Source organism: Anopheles arabiensis, chromosome 3 (assembly GCF_016920715.1).
Source record: "Anopheles arabiensis isolate DONGOLA chromosome 3, AaraD3, whole genome shotgun sequence".
NCBI lineage: Eukaryota > Metazoa > Arthropoda > Insecta > Diptera > Culicidae > Anopheles > Anopheles arabiensis.
Window position 1 is genome coordinate 64978586 of NC_053518.1, and position 20112 is coordinate 64998697.

Below are 20112 nucleotides of genomic sequence, written 5' to 3' on the forward strand. Positions count from 1 at the left end.
ATAGCTCGTCTGTGCTGGCTGGTTTGCATTGCGTCACTCAGCACCAAAACAACGGGGAAGCCGCATGGCGTGCCCGGTGGAATTTGTGCCCCGATCACTGCCGCTTTCCACGGTTGGCGTTGCGGTTTTGTTCTTTATTTTGAAAACGCCCCGCAGGTTCATTGCCCACGGATCGCGCGTTGGAAGTGTGGAGCTCAACCAGGTCGTGGAAGGAGTTTCGGAACCCGCTGAGAGTGAGTGACTTATCAAGGAACTCATCTCAGCGAGCGAGAGAGAGAGTGTGGGAATGAACGCAGCATCCCTCACAGAATGAACGTTCACGAGAACGAATGGACATGGACAAATCTGTCTCGATTTGTTTCATTACTTTTAATGCACTTCTTTTAATTATTGTTTGTGAACAGTTTGCAGTCAGTTTCATTATTGGTTTCACATTTTGCTTAGTTTTTCCTTCCCGTCAGTTAAAAGTTTTTCATGAAAGAAAGTGATTTTTATTGCCCTTATCAACTTCAATTTGAAGTGAGCGTTACTAAGGCAGTGCGGGTAGCATACTTTCAGGGGTTTAAGTGTGGGACTCATCGGACCGATTGCAAACATTAAATTTCTTTCCTTTTTTTACTTTATTAGTTACGTCGATAGTTTTCTCATCAATTTTTATTAACCCATCCTGTCTTTAAGTGGTCAACCGTCATTCAACAGCCACGGGAAAACAAAGATTCTCTCTCACCTGTCCCAAGCTAGAACAACGATGTCTTTTACACTCCCTTCTTCTCTCCGTACCAACAAGAAAACAAAATTCAATTCCCATTTGCACGTTCTCCGTTGCCCAGACCTGAAGCGGAGTAAACAGTGAAACAACGTCGAAACAATCGTGGCAACACGAAGCGACCGACCACCGCCAAGATCGGATGCGCCGGGCTAGTAATTAACTGGTCGATTAGCTTTCTTCCAAGTGGACTGCAAATTGTTTTCTGGCTCAGTGACAAATTGGTTAATCAAACTGATAACCATTAAACGGAGCGGTACCCAGTGGATAAAAAGCAACTTGCTGCTGCTGAGTTTATTAACGGCAGAAGTGCCCTCGATTGATTTCATCAGCGGAGAGAGGCAAATCAATGGTTCGGAAAATGCCCGCACTTCAGCAGGTCGATGAAAAGCGGGGAGTGAGTTTTATAATAAATTAAATCGCTTGTGCCATGTGCCTTACTGTGAAGCTTTAAATAAACTTCATGAAGCCGTGTGTTGATTGTGTAGGAAAGTTCATTTTCTAACAAAGCACAGCTTGCTGCCCCCGTGCACACCCGTCTGTTTACTTTGGCTCGTTTGATAATCATAACGCCGACGGCCGCATTCGATCGAAGCTAATTGATCAAACGAGATAGATGGAAATGAAATTACAACAACATTATCGTCGCTCACCGTCCCCCGGCTGTCGTCCTGCACGTGATTGACGTTGCTTTTGTGTGTGTGTGTGTGTGTGTGTGTGTGTGTGTGTGTGTGTGTGTGTGTGTGTGTGTGTGTGTGTGTGTGTGTGTGTGTGTGTGTGTGTGTGTGTGTGTGTGTGTGTGTGTGTGTGTGTGTGTGTGTGTGTGTGTGTGTGTGTGTGTGTGTGTGTGTGTGTGTGTGTGTGTGTGTGTGTGTGTGTGTGTGTGTGTGTGTGTGTGTGTGTGTGTGTGTGTGGGTTTGTGTCTTTGTCGACTTCAGAAGGTTGAGATTCTTTTGATATCGCTCGTCCGTTTGAACATGGGGCACTTTACAAGAAGCTGTCGTCTAATCTGCACCATATTGAAAATTATACTTCGTGTTATGTCGCTTTACCTTGCCACGTAATATTCACGAAAGTCGTAGCTATGTCAGTGCGCTATAACATTTTCCATTTCAACCTATTCTGCGTGAAGCAATCGATTTTGCACTTCTTTGATGCTTTCAACATCCCACAAGCTGCAGTTGCACGACATTGAAGACAAACAGTTGTGAACAAACAAAAGCATCGAATGAAGAAAACTCGTACACTCGCTGCTCCTCCATTAAGATTGCTTCAAACTTTTCCCTCTATCAACATAATTGTACCTCCACCCAAAAACCTGTAGCACCACCGTTCCTTTTTCACCCTGCCCAAACATCATACTAAACCCTCCCGGCAGAGCAACTATGCAAAACTTTAAAGTTATTGATACCCATCTGTTCGCCAGTAAGTCTCGGGTGCTTCGATGCACTACGAGGAAGGATCGTCGGGCCCTGCCAGCCACTAACTTTACCGTCGCTGTGCATTTATGCAGTGCATCCCTTAAGAGCTGCTGCCCCCGCAGTCTTTCTCGCCTTCTATCTCTATAGCACTAGACCGTTTCGTTCGACTGTAATTAATTAAAATTCATTGCTCATGAAGTAGTTGAGCTGCGAAGTGTTTAAGTCGGCGTCGGGCCGGCTTTCGTCACGCAAGAACCAGAGAGCCCAGATGGGTGGGAGGGGGAATTGAATTGGATTATTGTTTGTCGGTTGTTCTTCAGGGCGCTGCACACAAAACCCGGTACACTGCCGGAGCAAGATTTATGGCACGCTGGAGGAGTTTTATTACTTTTCATAAACACTTTAATCATAATAAACCGTTTTGCTTTTGCGCTGCACGTTTGCGTGCAATTTTAAATAATAAAAAAATCTAATTTTTAATTAAATTAAACACCGAACCACACCGCCGTTTGCTACGCGCATTCCATCATTTTAATTGTGGCTTTCGGTGTGGCCCCACCCCTTTACTAGATTCGTGAGCTTAAAGCATTTGTCGCTACCTTTTTTACGCCTGCTCGCCTCTTTTGCAAAGACGCAAAGTTCATCCCCCGTATCTCGGTTGAAGGTGGAAACGGAAAACTTTAATAATTACATTAAGTTCGTGATAAACTTAGACCCGTGGCGGGTGTTGGGTGCGTTCGTGGACGCGGGCAGTGCAACAACCGTTTCCTGTCCTGCGGGCCACTGTTCCGTTCGAAAACTCCCACCAAAGGGGGAGGGCAGGAAGGCTAGTGGCCATTCGCGTTCTCGTGGTCTCATTTGCATGCACATTCGCTACGGGCACGAGAAGCTGCATCCATCCTGTGTCATAGAGGCACGGAAACGGGAACGGTTGTCTACCGTTTCGATCACCCGAGACCCAGGGCCGCTTCCCACCGCTGCTGGTTCGTGCACATTAATCATAATTTTGAAACTTACAGCGCCTTTTGATCGATGGGCTTGTGCACGGCATCATTAGAATGGTTCGCGCAACGCTTGCTGGTGGGGTTGTGGTGTGTGTGTGTGCATCTGCGTGCTTCTAAACTTTGGTTGCCGTGTAAGGAAGGGCTGAAAGGGATACGGGAGAGGAAGACTGCATCATTTATGCATTATGCAGTTTTGTTTTATCGTGCACACGTGAGTGGGATTTAATGTTATTAAACTGCATTTAAAAGCACAAAAGTAAGGTGAGGTGGTTGTCGTGCTGTGCGATGAAATGTCGCTTTTGTATAATTAACACTTTTATTATTATTTTTTATTATTATAGTCGTTATCTCTTTACATAATCAAATCATGCAATTAACACATAATCAGCAGAAAAAGAGTAAATCAGCCATTGCACCCTTTATAGCTGTGATATACGCCTGTGGTATGCAATTTCAATGGAATATGTCTTTTTTAACGCTCCACATGTTACGGGCTAGTGTACCGTACCATTCATTTTGGTATGGATAGTTTGACAGTACGGTACGCTACAGGAGCCCGGTGCGTGTGAAGTCCCTGTAATATGTCAATATACTTTATCGCTTATTTATTACAAACTGTATTACATTTTTACTTAAATTCGTATTGAAAACATAAAATATGACTATTTACAAAGGGAAAAGAACTTTATATACATTTTTCGCATTGAAACAAAACAATATTTGGCGGTACAGTATGACAGGACGCAAGTCGGACGCAAACATTACATGGGGTTTTGTATTTTTCCCATACACATAAAGTTTTAATCAAGTAAGTACACATTCTAACACAGCTATGCTGTTTAAATATTCCTAATTATTGAGGAAAGCACTATAGCGAACCCAATATGAAGAAGATATATAGTAAGATCTATAGTATACTTTTTCTTCACTATAGCTTAGATTATTATGCTTTATACTTCTTCTTCTTCTTCTTTTGGCTCAACATACGTAGTCGGTCAAGACCTCTGCCTGTACCACTCCACTTGTGGGCTTGGCTTTCAGTGACTTATAGATCCCCCCATAGCAGGATAGTCAGTCCTACATATGGCGGCACGGTCCCTTTGGGGCTTGAACCCATGAGGGGCATGATGTTAAGTCATACGAGTTGACGACTATACTACGAGACGGGCCCAAGCTTCATACAACGATGACAAATATGTTTGTTTTAACATCGTTATATGCTTTAGTAACTCATTGTATCTTTTTCTAGAATCGCATGCTATCCTGTCCAGGATCGGTTTGTTAACATATTTCCATATTCACAATCCATTTGTACACTAACGGTGTATTATAATGCCATAGATCCATGGATCCGAAATAATCTTCTCTTCTCATTGGTTTATTTCGTTTTTGTAGCTTTTGGCTGATTGCTCTCTGCATTACGTAGCTTTTACAGCTAGCGAAGAAGTAACAAAAGGGGAAAGGTGTTTGGAAAAAAAGAAATGTGTTTGACCAACAACGTTGATGTGCCGAAAAGAAGAAGAAGAAGAAGTATTATGTATGCTAAACATTTCAAAACATTTACCTCATTGTAAATCAAACTAAAGACACTAAAATGTCTACTATGAAATCAAGTAAAGTCATCGCTTCGCCTGCAACCCTACGCACTGCCTGATCTGATTGGAATCGGAGATTAAATATCGATCCACCGGGCCCAGAAACCCTTTCTGCACAACCGTTCTGCACAACAACATCGTGAAGCTGCGCCCCGCACACCTGCATTGGGTCAAAACTTTACACACAAAGCCGCAGCTCGCCTGGAACACTGGAGCCCATTTCCTGGAGGTGCTAAATAATCGATGCTGGCAAACGACAGCAACCCCATGGGAGTGGGCGACCATAAAAAAGCGGCATCGATGACCTGTTTTTGGTCGCCGCTTTCCCATGCTAACGGGCGTGTTGCGATTCATCTTGGCTTACTTGGTTGATTAGAAAGATAATCGACCGAATGGTGGGATGAGGAAGGGAAAATCGTGCCCAACGTCCGACGGTTTACTTTGATCTTATTATTCGACCGCCGTGTAAAGAGGTAAGTCACTGGGCAAGTCTTTGGGTCCTGTGGTCGAGTGAATAAATAATCGTTTTGGATCGTAACTAAAAACGCTTTAATCGGCTTTATAAAGTTAAGAGAGTGAGAGAAAATGAATTTCCTCAGCCGTTGTCAGGATAAAGTGTAGAGAGTTGAAAATTTAATGCTTTAACAGTATGCTGCACGAAGCATTGTGCCTTTATTTTATTTTATTTACATTGCATTCCCCAATAAGCTTATGTTTTGTTATAAAAAAAAGGTTAGACAAAAAGCGGAACATGTTTCTATTTCCTGCTAGAACACACACACACCACAGACAGATGCATAACAAAACAAATAGACACATTGCACGAACGTTCTAACCATAGACGAACCAACCATGACAAGGAGAGCAAAAAATGTCAACACTTTGTTGATTTTTCCACTCTTGCACTCATTGTGGCGTTTCGGATGGGGAAAAAAACACCGCCAAACCTAGCACTAGAAAAACATCAACTCATGATCCTTTTCGGTGTGTTTGCGTACCTCCAACCGGACAGCCGTTCCGGGGAAAGCTAACTCATTCTCACCGTCCACCAATCCGTGTTTTTTCCTGCTTCGCACCACCCCTTCAATCGAGAATATTAATTTTTGTATCCAATTTTGCGCTGCTACACGTTTTATTTATGTTTACTCATCCGCTCTAGTGTCGCTAGAGTGTTTTATTTTGCTTCTCTTTTTTTAGTGTGCCTTTTATCCGTTTCATACTTAGCTCACTTGCCCTCCGATGGTTTAAAATGCAAAACACTATGCAAATACGCGGGCACAAAGTGTACACGCTGTTGCTTCGGCGCTCTTAGAATCGATCGATTTTTTATGTACATTTTGTTATTGTAGTTGTGCAAAAAAGTGGCGGGTATATTTTATATGCGCTCTTTATAGCTCCGTTGTTGAGAGGGACGGATGTGTTACAATTTCATGCGATTCGGTACGATAAAATTGAGTTGTTAAAACACTTCCGTTAACGATATACTTATGCGGTTTCGGTCAAAATGATGATGTGTAGAGCATTTTTCGGATTTAAAATTCTGCGAAAAGCTATTTCCCTTGCTTACCAATTTCTACGAAAAACCCCTGCTTTTCCTTTGTCCGTAATATATTGCTAACAAATTAACTGGCTCGGGAACAAAAACCATCAAAAATTATATACATCACACGCTGCAGTGGTTGTATAGCTTACCTATCGCACCAAATAATCTCTAACACACGTTGAAAAACCGAACGGCTTGTAAGCTGTCAGCATTACCGCATACACTGCACGTTTTGATCTTTTCCCTATAATGGTGCGAACGGCTAAACAACAACGGTTTGCATGCCCGTGAAGCGGATGCATGCTGACGGCAGCATGTACTATTTTGCGCAGCATCAGCAGCATAACACTGTCGGCATGTTTTATCGCCCATCGAACAATGTGTAGCGAACAATAATCTCCTGTTATGCTCGTGTGTTTGTGTGTGTACGCGTGCGTTGCTGCTGTGAGTTAATTTAGCAAATGACATTAGAAGGGCAGGTTTTGGCCGGTGCATAGAATTTTACACAACAACCAACGTATTGACCGCGTTTAATCGGAACAGCATTTTCTCATTAGCGCATTATTTCGATGAAATTATGATAATGGATGATTTTTCTTTTTTTTTTGGCACGATCACGAAATTAATGCTGCTTCGGGGAAGGCAAAACTCAACAAGGTAATTTACGTACTGAATTTCATTATCGATTGGAGAAGCGTTAGCATACCCGGTAAGCAATTACATCATAATCATTGACGTCCTGTTCGATAATGCTAACTAGGGTCAATTAGGAACAATGTGAAAGTAGATTAACAAAAATCCTACCTTCTAGAAATTGAAATTTAATGCTTTTATTCACATTTGGCTTATTGCTATGTTACGTGTTTTGGTGTCACAATTGTTTCCGACCGAATTCAACCAACGACATGATCGCCTATCGTGTCACCATTAGCACAAAACTTTGGCATCCCGGTTTTGCGTGCATCTTTACAGAAAAAAGTAATTTAATTTAGGCTCATTTACGACTTGCGCTCACGTTTCTTTGAAGGCACGCGAGTAGCATTTTACCGTGCGTACGTAACGTAACGGCAAAGACGTAACTCATCGTTGTACTAAAAACACCCCGAAACGAAACAACTGCAACGAACGAGAAGCAGTAGCATAAGTACTCCAAAAGGATAATAAAATTATGAAACTCGCGTGAGCAGTGTCGCGCGCTTTTTCCGCCGGGATAAAATAACACACGGAGGTTGCCTTTTCTTTTTCGCAGCAAATACGACGATTTCGGGGAAAACAAATTTGTCAAAATGAGTGTATGTAACAGGGGCAAAGTGATGTGTGAAGGAGAAGGACATAAAAAAGGGAAGTTTTCCTCTTTCGGTATCAGCCCTTAACTTGATTACAGCTTCGTTCGGTGTTGGTGAGGATTTAATTTGCATGTTTTTTGCAGACGACGAGCAGAAGAAAGCAAGAAGCACCCGGTAGGTACTCGCCTATCAATTACATGAAACCTTTTTTATCCCATTCTTTGCTTTGAAGCTTTTAAATTGCTGTCTTATAGAAAATAGATAGGTATTGTTTGAACGTTTGAGGCATAGTTAATCACACATAGCTTCTCTTTATTAGATGTATTTTCTTCGTTTATTGTGGATTATATATCACCTTGCTTCAACTTCACCTTCCGACAGTTGAAGTTATAAATCTTTTCTCCCCACCCGTAACATATCGTTTCCTACGCAAATTGAACTAAATCCTACGCGTGATTTTATTCAACAGCACAGAAAACAGACCCTTAAGCGCATTCCTACGCGCCGAGCGAACAGGCTGCGTTGTGGCATGCTTTTACCGATTTTTTTAAATACAAAACAAAAAACGAGTTTGAAATTATTTTTAACATCCAGCCCTTCTCCGAAACAGCGGCACACACACACGTACACATTGCGATAAGCCTTGAGCTTGCGTTGGGAACTTACACACATGTCATTACGGTAGACGCCGGAGTGATACCAGTGTGTGCGTGCGTGCGTGTGGCCACGGGCGAAAGGTTCGGATTTTATTTTCGGTACCGTATGCCCTTTACGCAAACTTTACTGAATTTTTAAAGCAAAAGCAGCGGAATGGTGTATGTGCGTCTCGTTTTGAGAAGGAAAACAACGATGCCAAACGATGATGGATTGATAGACGGTACTGGGCTGGGGGACCATGAAATATGTAGAATGTTTTTTTCGGGTATCTGATACTACCGTCGGTACTTCCCTGGTTCATGTGGTTGGAAAGAGACAATTCAAGGTTTAATGAAACAAATTCATCCATTTTAGAACACTTCATCAAACGAATCATCTCATACCTTTCTACAAAATAAATATAAATGGCTTCCTTACCCATCGTTTAGACGAATATTTCCCTGCTTTAGTATGGAATTAAATACTTTAAAAATGGTTACGTTTATGGCCATTTTGTTAATATACCATGTGAGTTTTTATTGCAAATTGGAAATCTATCCCAACACACATCCACAAAAACGTGAGAAACGCATTTAAAGGGTAACTAAAGAAAAACCTACTTCACAGCACCACGTGCTCTTGATCGCCACCATCATGGAGCAGCCCAGTACTTCACTAGCGCAGCAGGCTCTGGGGCGAAAATGAAACGCCATGCCATAGAAAACCATCACAATCACCAACACAACACCCATCACTCGCGTATCAATTGTTTTGCTCGATGCTGGATCACTCAACGATCGTGTTACCTTTCCCATTCAGCAGTGGTTTGATTTGAAAAAGCAAAACAAAAAAAAAGTCGTTGTGATAAAAATGCTGGCTAGATTTCCTGTTTTTCCTCCAGCTACCGACACACACACTCACACGCAAGCAGCAAATAGATTTCTTAAACCTTCTGGAAATCCTAACCTTAGCAGCGTGGAACTTAAATGTAAAGCACTGGAACCATTCCTTCACAAATCCAATCCATCCCTCCCCCCCTCATCTGTTGAAAGAAAGTGGCCATCCACACCCCTTCCCGCTGACCCGGTGTCAACGCGAGCTGCAATATAATGCTTTCGCTCAAGGATAACGTTTCCCGGGGCGCGCACGATTGCTGCTGTTGTTGCTGCTGCTGCCGTAGCTTTGCAGATGTTTTCACACATCCCGTGCCCGAAACGTGACTGGCGTTACCGATCCGGGTGAAGCGGAAGTGATTGAACGCGCGAATAAAAGGGGGGGGGGGAAGCGAAAGCAAGAAGAAATGCGAACGTGACGGTGGTCCAAACGGTCTCCAATCGGCGTCCAATTTTTGCGCTTTAAATTGATAGATTTCAATTTGGGCGAAGTATTAAAGCGTGGTTAGTGGCGTTATCATGATGGGGTTACATTTACTTCAATTACTTCGGTTGGTGGGATTGTTAAACGGGCGAGTAGTGTAATGCAGTTTATTATTGCACTGGTATAAAATGAAACTAGTTATTCATAGCACATCATCAAAGGTAATCATATTTCATCAACAGTTTTGTATTGCTGTTTGTGGTAGATGTTTATACAATAACCATACCTTTCAGCGTTTTAAACGACATGAAACGACCGAACGTATATAATGTAAATAATGCCTACGCCACTCACAATGTAATGGAAACTATGCATTTGATGTGTTGTGCGTACATCAAACAATGTAACTATCCAATCTAATTGAAGGGTTCAATCGAGATGAAAGCAACGAGGTAAACAATTGCCAAAGCCATTGCAGCCCCCTTGCACCTACTCGTTGAACTTTGTAACTTGAAAGCACGATACGACTGTTGCTAGCGATATCAAATTTGAGGTCAATTTTTCCTTTGTACTACTTCAACTCGCTTTGCCTCGTTTGCGGTATACCTCATGCTACCGATCAGGCTGAATAAAACATGAAGCAAAACATGTACCGCTTTCATTCAATTTGATCAACAATTATATTGTGATAGCATTAAACATTTGTTTAAATTTTCTAAACAGTGGGAGTTTTTCATGTCATTTGTTATGTGAACGAAGAAATTGCGCCTAAAGGTATGCAATGGCATTCATTGTTTAAATTAACCAATGAGCATAACCCCGTAGCGCGAATTAACTCAGAGTTGATTATTTAGAAGCGGGTTTAGTACGTAGGGCCCGTGTGAGGCGAGGGTTACAATCGCGGGGTCTATTCGAGTGCGGGGCACCCCTCAAGACATTACTCTACCTACTGCTATATATGCTAACCGAACGATCCACGGGGCCTCCGGGTAAGCGAAGCCCCTGATTTTTTTCGGGATTGCGTAAAGTTAATCATTTAGTTTCGATTAGTATTCATCAAAAAATGAGTGTTCCCAATAAATAAGCGAACTTGAAGATATTTTGTTCGTCAGACTACTAGCATTGGACTGAATTTAGAACGAAAACAGGGACAACAAATAATAAAGTAGAGGTGAAGACGGTTCATAGATCTTTTTAACATATACTGTAGTTGGCAGAATAATAAAAAAAAATCCAAAATTCAATTAAAAGATTTTTTTCAAAATTCCGAGCATGAACAAGGTTCAACTAAAGATAAGTGAATAATCCATATCAAAGCTTTGTATCAGTGTACAATGGTTTACATGATAATTAATATAAATTGTAGGTGTATGAGCAGTTTTTATGAGACTGCCGAAAACTGGTACAATTACCCTAAACGATTCTTGTTAGTATGCTAAATTATTTTAAATTCGTAAAGGGTATTTTTCTAACAAAAAAGACTGTGAAATGCAAGAAATGTCCGAAAATGAGCTAAAATACTTGAAATTATCTAGATTAAACAGCTTGAGACCTAGAAACAGTTAATCGTCGTTACAATCATGCATTGTATTACTTTAGGCTTGATTTGTGACAAACATACTGTAATTCTCAAGTGATCAACATGCTGTCCAGCTCTGATACTCGATGGAAAATCCATTCATTACCCTTGTTTGTTGTTTATTTATGAAAATAGATGTATACAAACAGGCAAGGCATGCTAAAATCTCTTGTTAGTGAACATTGGAAACTAATTTGTAATCATTTTCGTGTATTTTCATTCTTACAATGTTCATTATAGATTTAAAATAAATATGCTACTTTGATTTCACACCTGTTTTGAGGAATACTTCAGCATAATTGAGAAATTTTACATCAATATGTAATAGTAATGTATTTGAAAGATGTAAACAAGGTTATTTAACATTCTAAACTAAAGAAAATTAATTGATGTTGTAATTCCACTATTGCAAGAAACTTAACAGAAATTGATGTACTAGTGCAAGAAACGTGGTGGTAATATTTTAATTTCGCGCAGTGTATTGAAAGAATAACATTGCTCTATTTTCTAAACGTTTATTATATGAACTGCATAAACTTTTTATTATATGCACTGCGAGTGAATGACTAATCTCATTCATAATTGAGATTTAAATCACTCTTCGAGAGTTAATATCGAAAGAGGCACTAAACTTACGTATGATGAATCATTTTATGGGTACTTGTATCATCTTTAAAGAGTTACATCACAATTGTGACAAACAATCAAAATTTAGTTCCGTTTACTCTCTGCAAATTCTCTTTGAATGACTCGCTCAAGCTAAATTAAAAAAGTTACGTGTTATGTTCAATTCATTTACCTCGTTCTTCATAGAAATACAAGGGCATTTTTTTAAAATATTTTTATTCCTTCACTGCTTCTATATTGCTAGTTTTAAACTAAAGCCAACCAACATCAAACAAACTAATCCATCACAACAACCACCATCGAAGCCATTTACCAGTGTACAAACTCTATTGCAAAACTCAAACGCAGACAAAGAAATGAAATTAAATAATTCATTACGTTCCTTTCCTTCCACGAGCACAGGCAAAAGCTCCTGGGGGACCGGACAGATACACGAGAGAGTTTGCTCATTTTTTGTTGGTACGCGCTGGGCACAAGGGTCTGCTCATTGATCCATCACCAACTCCTCCACCAACTTGGGCGCCCGATGCTCATTGCTCGATCAGTGCTCGACGGTAAGCGGCAGTGACTTCCACTGACAGAATTCCAAAGAGGAGAGTGGAAATAAAAACAGAACCCATAAAAATCCAAAACTACTCTGGCTTGGGAAAAAACTAAACTAAGTAAAATTTTAATGCGAATCGACTTGTGGAGGACTGAGGATTTTCAGAAGTTCATATGTTTAGAGCTTGCGTGTCGTGTGGCAAAAATCCTAAACTAACGAGCTCGTGCTCCACTTTTCCGGGAAGAGAGTATTCGATTGTTCTAAACCCCGGGTTGGGATGTGAATGTCCCTTCATTACAACTGTGGTGCGCTGTTTTGTTTCCTCTTTCACCCGAAAGCTTTCCACTTTGTGTGTACATAACACTTTTTCCTTCAATAATATTCAGATAAACCATCGTTCGGTATTTTACTGCTTACATCCCACACTCAGCCAGTGCGAAACACCGAACCGAAAGAAAGTTTTGCGTGATGTTTTACTCCAACAGCAACCAAAAAAAAATACGACGACTGAAACCGAAATGCTTGTGGCTTTCAGTTTATGTGTTGGCATTCAACAGACACCCTCCTTTGTACGCCGAGTGGGGTCCACCCTGTTTGCTATCCCGTAACTGGTGGAAAACTCAATCAACACTGACTCAACTCAACCAAACTAAACTGAACTGTTACACACAAGTGTGTGTGTGTGTGTGTGTGTGTGTGTGTGTGTGTGTGTGTGTGTGTGTGTGTGTGTGTGTGTGTGTGTGTGTGTGTGTGTGTGTGTGTGTGTGTGTGTGTGTGTGTGTGTGTGTGTGTGTGTGTGTGTGTGTGTGTGTGTGTGTGTGTGTGTGTGTGTGTGTGTGTGTGTGTGTGTGTGTGTGTGTGTGTGTGTGTGTGTGTGTGTGTGTGTGTGTGTGTGTGTGTGTGTGTGTGTGTGTGTGTGTGTGTGTGTGTGTGTGTGTGTGTGTGTGTGTGTGTGTGTGTGTGTGTGTGTGTGTGTGTGTGTGTGTGTGTTTCTTTTTGTAACCTTTTCAGTGTTGGCCTTTTGACCAATAAGAGAAAGGGGAAAGCCCTTTTTGGGACATTGATTCAACGAACGATTTGAACGGCCTGTTCGACGTAGATGAAGTCAACACACAGATTGATTGCAATACATTATTTAATGGGTCGAATTGTGGCAAAACCATCGACACAGAATGTAGTTTGCGGATTCATTTATTTAATTTTTAATGTTGCTGTTCAATTGAATTGTTTCATTCGAAGAAGAAAAATTGTGTAGTTTGTCTAAATGTTTTGCTATTTTCCACTTAAACAACTCTCAATGAAATAGTAGTCGTTTAATCAAGGACTGTAGTGTATTCTAGGAAATAAGTCTTTTGAATTAGAAACACTTTACACGGAACTTCAAAGCGATTTTCCTTCCAATTTCATGAATCGATCCCATTCCCGCTCGTACTCCGTCATCCATTTGTAACAGAATGATTGAGGAAAGGCATTACAGAAAAGCTCACACTTCTTTCCGTCACCGTGCAAATACAGGCAGTTTGTTTTTCACTGTGGAAAGGCGTGAAAATTGACCCCGTCGGCAGCGTTGACGGAGCGCAATGGCAATCTGGAGTGCTGAGCGCACTGTTATTGCTTTGTTCTTGCGCCAGCTACACCAAGGCAAGCAATCACGCTGCTGCCATCTGCAACTAGCACTGCCTCCAGGCTGCTTCTCCAAACCCTGCCAGACCCAGGATGGGTGGAAAACTGAAATTAGCATTTTTTTATTTGATTGACGAGCGCGAAAACCGTGCCAGGCAGTGTGAGCCGCCAAAGCTTTCATGTTGTTTTGCTTCTAGTTCCATTGGTTGGTAAAAAAAGCTTCACTGAACGTTTCGTTTTGCTAAAAAGTAGGGCAACAAAGCAGTGTGTTTCGGTGAGTTCAGGAACAAATGGAAAAGAAAAAAATAATACAATGGACAGCTTTTAAGTATTTACTGCGCTTTCGAAGGAGGAGTAGGAGTTCCCTCCGGTCTCGGATGACGACTACACCGAATGACAGATGATTGATTTTCATGGCATTTATGGAAATGAATAGACAGCGCACCAGGCTATTTAAAGTCAGTCTTTAAAGTCTGCTAGAACTTGTTCCGGCATTGATAAAAGGTCAAATTGATGGAAAAGCATTGGACTTGAAGTGATTACTTTTGATACTTAAATGTTTATGTTTTACAAATACTTTACCTTTTTCCACAAGCTTTTAAAGACAAAGGAAGAGAAATAACAAGCTTCAATTCAATTCAATTCAGTAACGAATCATTTTGCTTCCAATTGTTCTGCCTTCTTGACAATGATAAGCTTTGTTATGAGCACACACGATAGTCGGTTGCGTTTCCTGTTCATTCTCTTCTTCTGATCGTTATCGACAGGAAGTTAATGATGTAGAAAGACACCGCAATCTATAGGTCGCTTTTTCAGATTGCTCACCTTCGACCTTTTAATTGCTCTCAAAGTGTCTTTTCTGTCATCATTCCATTCTCTTGAAGTGGCAATTATTACACCAACAAATCAAACCACATGAAAGCTTCTAACGAAAGCTATTAAAAGCAAGGAAATCATGCAGTAAATGTTAACTGTCTGGTGGAAAAATCATTGAAACCTCCTTTCTGTCACGCATATTGCATACATTTAGGAGTTTTTTTCTCTCATTACTTTTATCGTTGCACGCTGTGCTACGTCGTGCTTCCATTAACGAGCTCATTTAAGGTAAGCAAAACAAATCAATTACTTTAAAACCCATTCACGCGAACGATGGCATCAGTGCAGAAAGCCAACCGTCCCACCCTGCAATTCTAATACCTTCTCGTTTCGATCGTGTATCACAATTTACAAAACTTTTTGCCATAAAAGTATGAATATTAAGCTAGACCGGGTTGGCTAAGGCTCACCACGCAAAGAACAGCTCTCGCTGGCCGTGTAATTCATCGAGCAGTAAGTAAGCAATACGGCCATTAAAACTTTTGCCAAACATGGCCGGCTCTAAACTGCCGGTACGTGACGGCCTGCTGGGGTGCATGGTACGCCCCTTGTTGTTATCAGCACTGACACTCTTTGAACAACAGTTTATTACAGCGTTCGATAAGCGGCAGTAATTTGCTGCAAGCCCATCTCTGGGAATATGGGTTTCAAATTGCGGGCAAAAGTTGTACCGAACCGGTTTGAACTCCTTTGATGATGCTAACGGATGATGCATAAATTGTTGCCAATTGCTTGGAAGCTTAAATTCAAACTGCAAACCAACCTTCCAGCCTACATTTCTCTATTTCCCATTTCCCTCTACAAAACAGCCTAAACCACCCAGAACATGGCAGTTAAAATGGAGTCCCGTTTTTTTACCGGTAAGCTGCTCGGTACGTCATGTTTCTGATTCTGATGCAATTCGGAAGAGATTAATGTTTGCCCCCTTTCCAGGGGGTCTTTGGAAAACATTGATGCAGCTGTAGGCTAGCTCGAAATATCGGTAATGCTGTACCTCGTGTTGCATGCACTACATGCACGGGGCTTTGAGTGCTTATTTCGAAAGACACGTGTACCACCGCCGGACACAATCGAACCGACGCAATCGAGTTCGTTTGTGTATGCATTTATAAAATCCCTCCGGACTTTGCTCGAAACCGGTCCCGGCTCGTACCAGTGGCTCGGAATTCTGTGTCTTTAAATATTCACCAAACATTTCCGCCTCTGGGGAGCGCAACCGTAAACCATACCGTGCACGTGCACAAGCCTCCTCTTTTGCCTGATCAGATGATGGCAATGAAGTTGTCGAATTGTATCGTTTTTGCTACATAGAGAAACTATTCAGCTTCAGGATCAGAGCAATCGAAATGGAATTTCAAACGTTCGATGTTGTGCATGCAGAACAAAGCAATGAAGCTCTTTCCACAATTGCCAATAACGAGGAAAACCCCTCAATTAGCGTACTTAAATGTTAAGCATTCCGTACAACCGAGGACCACGAACCGTACCTTAACAGTGCGCAGAACCAAAACAAAATCTGTCTTTTGCAAAAAAAAACACTCAATTAACAAAAATTACACCACCAAAATTGCGCTTGCCTGCAACGGTACGCGCGGTGTGAAATTAATTAATGAAATTAGCCCCCGAAAAAGAACCCGGTTTCTGTGGAAATAAGGAAAAACCTCATGCCCTCGAGGCAGCTTAAACAACAGTGGAGGGTGTAAACAGTGCCCAGCAAAAGTTGTATCGTTTTTGTAGACCGCCGCGAAGCATTTTTGGCAGTTTTCTTTGGAAATTTGTATCACTCTACGCTGGCGTGATGGGATTTACCGAAAGTTTAACTAATTGCAGTCGCTCAAGTTTACTGTTTTTTGTACTCTTCATCTCCTTTTATTGCTCTCCCTCTTTTTCAAACACACACACAGACACACAGCTAAAGATTGTCGTTTGTTTGTGGTTGAAGATTGGTGTATTAGATTTTGCTCCTTCCTGTGAAAACGGCAAGCTTTCAGTTTAATTTGAATTTTGGAGCGTGTATGGACAATTGCATACTGTTAGGCGCTTACGTTTGGTTTGAAAGCATCCGTTGACGGTTGCACCGTCTTTGAAAGCTTTCGGAAAATTTAACAAAACGCACGTTTTGAATAACCGTTAAAAATAAAAAATATATACATATATATTACCTTTTTTTATTTACATAAACTCATTATTAAACACCAGTATGGTTCCGAATCCACTCACGGCCCTCGGCAATGCTGCTGTAAACGCCGTATTTGTTCGGCTGCGCGCATCCAATCGCCCACGAAATGACTCCCGCTTGTATGCCCCGGCAAATCAGCGGTCCTCCAGAATCTCCCTAATTAAACAAAAACGTATTCTGATCCAACAACAACCAAAGCAAATGCAACTACTTCCCTCACTTACATCACACGCATCGCGCATCCCTTCCGGGTAGCCCGCGCACAGCATCCGCGCCGTAATCTCGTCCGTCCCTTCGTACGCCTTTCGGCACACCGCCTGCGACACGATCGGCATCACAACCTCCCGCAGCTGCTCCCTCGACTCGCGGCCCAACGTTTCACCCCAGCCCATCGCCGTGCACCGTTCGGCCGGTGGAAAGCGTCTACGCCGCTCCGGCAACTTAACGAACGTTCCACGCCGATAGCGTTGCTTTAGCTTCAGCAGCCCAAAATCGTAGTCCCCGGTGGCGTATGAAAACCGCTCGTGCTTGATCACCTTCTCGACCCGATGCAGCTTGCCGCCGCGGTTAAAAAACGACGAGTTGGCGCGCACCATTACCGTCGTCGGGGAGATCTTGCTGGATGAGGTGAGAGAATAAGTAAACATATGCAAACAATCTCAACAAACACCAGGGAGCGCTTTACTCTGCACAGTGAGCCGCCGTTAGAATCCAACTTTCGCTGATCAGTGTGCCACCGCAGATGTGTTGCTTCACCCTTGGCGTCCATCGCTGAATCGACACCACGTACGGGTAGGACACTATGGTTGCTTCCGTTCCATTGACAATGCGAAAGCTCATTTTTTGCTTTGCGCTTACTTCACTCATTACAGCTAATGAAAGGGTTAAATAACTTCTAGATGAATAAAGCAACAAACAACACACTGATTTGATTACCGCAATAAAACAGTGACCACAAAACGGCAACAATCATGAACGCTAACCGCATGTTCAGCGAGCTTTTTCAAACCGTACTGAGCGTGCTCTTTCTGCTCAACCTGCGCTAATGTGCAAAGCGTTGTAAAACTGGAACAGAAGTTTATTGAATTAGCTTTTAATGTTGTTATTTTGCCCATTATTTCTAGATAACCGTCAAGGTCGCACACTTAATGGTGGTCGGTAATTGGCAAAGGGATTTTGAAAGCGGCTCACACTCCCGCGTGCTTCCGTATCCAGTCGCGCTGATTCGCAACATTTGCGTAAAATCCGTACCGGTTCGCTTTGGCACAGCCCACACCCCACGAGGTAATCCCAGCCTGGATGCCACGGCACAGCAACGGTCCGCCAGAATCGCCCTTGAAAGGACAGGAAAGAAGCGATTATAACGAAAGACTTAAATGCTATTAAAGCGTGTGCGATCTTGCTTGCGATCTTCTCGTACCTCGCAAGCATCTTGACCACCGGCCGCATACCCGGCACAGATCATGCGTCTCGTGATTGTCTCCCAGCCCTCATAAATCTCCTTGCACACCTCCTGCCGCACAATCGGCAGCCGCACCATACGGAGCTGCTCCCGGTCGCCCGTTTTCTTCGTCATGCCCCAGCCAACGACCGTGCAGAGTTCACCCGGCGGAAAGCGTCTGTAGGGCGCCACCAGACGCACTGGTACGGCTCGTTCGAATCGTGCCACCAACTTAATCAACCCATAATCGTAATCTATCCCTGGGCTACCGTAGTCAAAGCTGTCGTGCAGTACCGTACGCTCGATCGGGAGAAAGATGCCACCGGAAGCGTGGAAGGATGACTCTACCCGCACGATGCCACCTTGGCGGAACTCGGGGTCGCTGCAACAAAAAAGACAACGAAATTTGAATGGTCTTTTCCCATTCCCACCTAGCTACTTACTCAACGCAATGCCCTGCGGTCAGTATCCACTGATCGCTCACGAACGTTCCACCGCAGATGTGCGAGCCTTCGTTTTTACTCCATCGCTGAACCGACACCAGAAACGGGTAATCGTCGATGACTGCGTACGTCCCATTGACGATGCGGTACGACGACCCCTGCTGGCGGCGGCTACACACCTTTAATCCTACAATTAATCGGTAGAAGATCGTCGTATTTCGACGTATTAGACGGGTGAGCGCATTTTGATGGATCACCGAATTGCTTGCCGAGCGTTTGTGCTGCCACGATCATCAACACCAACCAGACGGGGTTCATCGCGTACGGACCGTTGTTTACGCACTGGATGGGCTGTATTGCGGGCTTGTTTAAAGCTCATCTATTGCCAGTGGCGTACAGTACAATGGATGGTTTATTGCGCCTCGTGGAGTAAAACAATTTGTTGAATTGTATTGAAGCGAGTAAAACACATTAGTGGGTAGAAATAAAAGAGAATCTGAAGCGTTATTATTCGGAAGACACAATTGCTTTTGGGGGATTTTATAGTACAGATGTTATGGGTTTTATTTGAGTAACAATCTGATGAAAATGGGATTTGATTTATTGCATGCTCCGCCTGTGATTGGAAGCGAATGGGAAGTGGCACATTCGTTGATTATCTTTGGGAATATGTTCGAGCATGGCGTGTAGTGTTGTACGACGATTGACGAGCTCTCTAGGAAGATATTCCACACTAACCTTCAGATTCCGCACTAGGCACATAGAAGAGCGCGATAATTCGTTGTCTTGATCAGACAAAACAGACCTTGACAGGAACACCAGACATCTTTGTTCTATATTTTATGTTTATTTGTTTTCTATGTCCGTCCTATAAATTACATGGTTTTGCTTGAACCTCAGAGCAATAATATAGGATAGACAGGTTAGATATTCAACGAACATTTACTTGTACACTATTCTATCGTCTTCCATGGTCGTGTAGTGTTTCTTACAACGTTTTCCATGATTTATTGGTTGGTTCGTAATTTGTTGGACTGGTCTCACGATTTATTAATCATTTCCCATCATTTCCCCGTTCCGACGATTAAGTGATATCGTCCAATTGTAAATCAATACAATTGATCCAAAAAAAATCTGGGAACCACCCAAAAAATCGTGGGAAAAAGATCAAAAAGATATGAGAACCAACCAAACAATTTTGGAGAAACAACAAAAAAACATTGGGAAACCCT

The 20112-nt window shown here is 42.4% G+C and overlaps 1 protein-coding gene across 1 annotated transcript; it reads right to left on the bottom strand.

Annotated features, from left to right (window-relative positions):
• Nucleotides 1-17005: 17005 nt before the first annotated feature.
• On the bottom strand, nt 17006-19167 carry LOC120901145 (transmembrane protease serine 9-like; the record flags this gene model as incomplete). Its single annotated transcript, XM_040308853.1, is given in 6 exon segments — nt 17006-17152; nt 17221-17614; nt 17661-17858; nt 18188-18330; nt 18417-18819; nt 18881-19167. Coding segments are annotated over 6 exon segments (1572 nt in total), but the record flags the coding sequence as incomplete, so codon positions are not given.
• Between the last annotated feature and the right edge of the window lie 945 nt (nt 19168-20112).